At 39.1% G+C, this 1,689-nt stretch overlaps 1 protein-coding gene across 1 annotated transcript in view; it reads right to left on the bottom strand.

Moving 5' to 3' along the window:
* Positions 1–13: 13 nt before the first annotated feature.
* LOC105000124 (transcription initiation factor TFIID subunit 1-like) overlaps positions 14–1,689 on the bottom strand; it is a 6,330-nt gene continuing 4,654 nt past the window's right edge. The window contains exon 4 of the mRNA XM_010855839.1: positions 14–444. Coding sequence (XP_010854141.1) covers positions 317–444 — 128 coding nt within the window. The 3' untranslated portion in view covers positions 14–316. The remainder of the gene's footprint in view (positions 445–1,689) is intronic.

Raw genomic sequence — 1,689 nt, 5'->3', positions numbered from 1 at the left:
AGATCTTCTGGATCAGATAGATTCTCCAGGAGTGAGAGCCAGAAACCTGCAATTTTTTGAAGACTTGAGGTGCCTATGATGGGCAGTCAGATTTGAGAACCACATCAACCTAAACTACTTTTTCTTGAGCCCATGTTAAAATACTGTTGTCAAATGTTTTAAATTTTACCTTTAACACTGAAATTTTAAAATTGTATGAATTGCTTATAGAAGTTGTATCATTTCCTAGCGGCTTAATCTGAATAGCCCCCTATGAGCATGCCAAAAATCTGGACCAGAAATAGAACTTGCTCCTTAGATAAAAGTAAGTAAGTCTCTACTTACCACCAGCAATTGCATCCTGGTCCTTATCCTTTTTCACTGGTCCTGGAGGTGGAGGTGGAGGAGGCATCAACTTGCAATCAATGTCTTCACAATCAGCATCATAGTCATCCTCATCATAATCTAATAAAACCAAGAAAGTGAGTTCAATATCCAGAATGACACACAACAACCTTGAGCTCCTTTGTCACTCAATATTTTAAAGCATCATATGAAGAACTATGCAGATTCCTTGAGAACACACAAGAGGTACAGCTTCTGCCTTCAGAAAGAGATGACAATGTATCGCCAAATGCTGTAACACTATGTATATCTCATACAGGAATTTAGGGAGCCCCCAAGAACTGTTTATTAATAAAACCTCTGCTCTTTCTCCTGGTCAAACACTGTTTCTTTTCAACCTGCTCAACCTCATAATTAAATTTAACAATCTTCTTTCTCTGTCAGTTTAAAACTGGACTTTCTTCTCACCTTCCAAGTCTTTGACACTTTTTCTGTCTGACTTCTGTAGCCTGTTATTCCTTCCACTAACCTTCAACCACTGAATTCTTCATTCCCTTTCTCAAGAATCGTCTTTATCTAGACTAAATCCAAACCTCTATGTCTTGCCCTGACTTAGCCCCTCTACAATTGTACTGCATGTTCTGCTGCCTAAAGAGGTTTTCCATTCAGCTATTCAACAATTATACTTCACTATCACACTGAAATATCCTTCAACTCTTTTAAATTCCCTTTTGTTACTATCAATACCACCTCCATCCTCATTTTCCCAGCTTATGATTTTAGCCTCCTGTCTCCTTCATCAATCTCTTACACCCAACACATCTTTTCCAATAAATCATTAATAGCAGTCATTAGGCAACTTCTATTCATTGAGCTCCAGGTATTATGTGCCAGGTATTTTTAGTTATCTATAATCCTCCCAGTAACGCTACAAAGCAGAAATTATTCTTGAGCTACAGAAGTTAAGTGACTTCCTTAGGGTCATATAATTTTAAGTGACAAAGTCAGAATTTAAGCCTAGTTTAACAACAGTGTCTTTCCAACACACTTTCTCACTTACCAAGTCCTACTGATGTTTTATCAGGAACTCTAAAGTCTGACCCTGCCTATCACTTTCCACAACTGTCACCCTACTCCAGACCTTGGTAACTTTTGGTAACTTTACATCTAGCTCACAAAAACAGTCTCTCAGTTAGTTGGCCTCTTTAACCTTTTCCTTTATTATTTTCGGCTGCACTGAGTGTGATGCTTTGTGTGGGCCTTCTCTAGTTGCAGCACACGGGCTTATCACTGTGGTAGCTTTTCTCATCCTGAAGCAGGCTCTAGGCATGCAGGCCCCAGAGAAAGACGGCTTCAATAGCTGTG

The sequence above is a fragment of the Bison bison genome, unplaced genomic scaffold (genome assembly GCF_000754665.1).
Source record: "Bison bison bison isolate TAMUID 2011002044 unplaced genomic scaffold, Bison_UMD1.0 scf7180017854150, whole genome shotgun sequence".
In the NCBI taxonomy this organism is placed as follows: Eukaryota; Metazoa; Chordata; class Mammalia; order Artiodactyla; family Bovidae; genus Bison; species Bison bison.
This window is presented reverse-complemented; position numbering and strand designations above follow the sequence as displayed.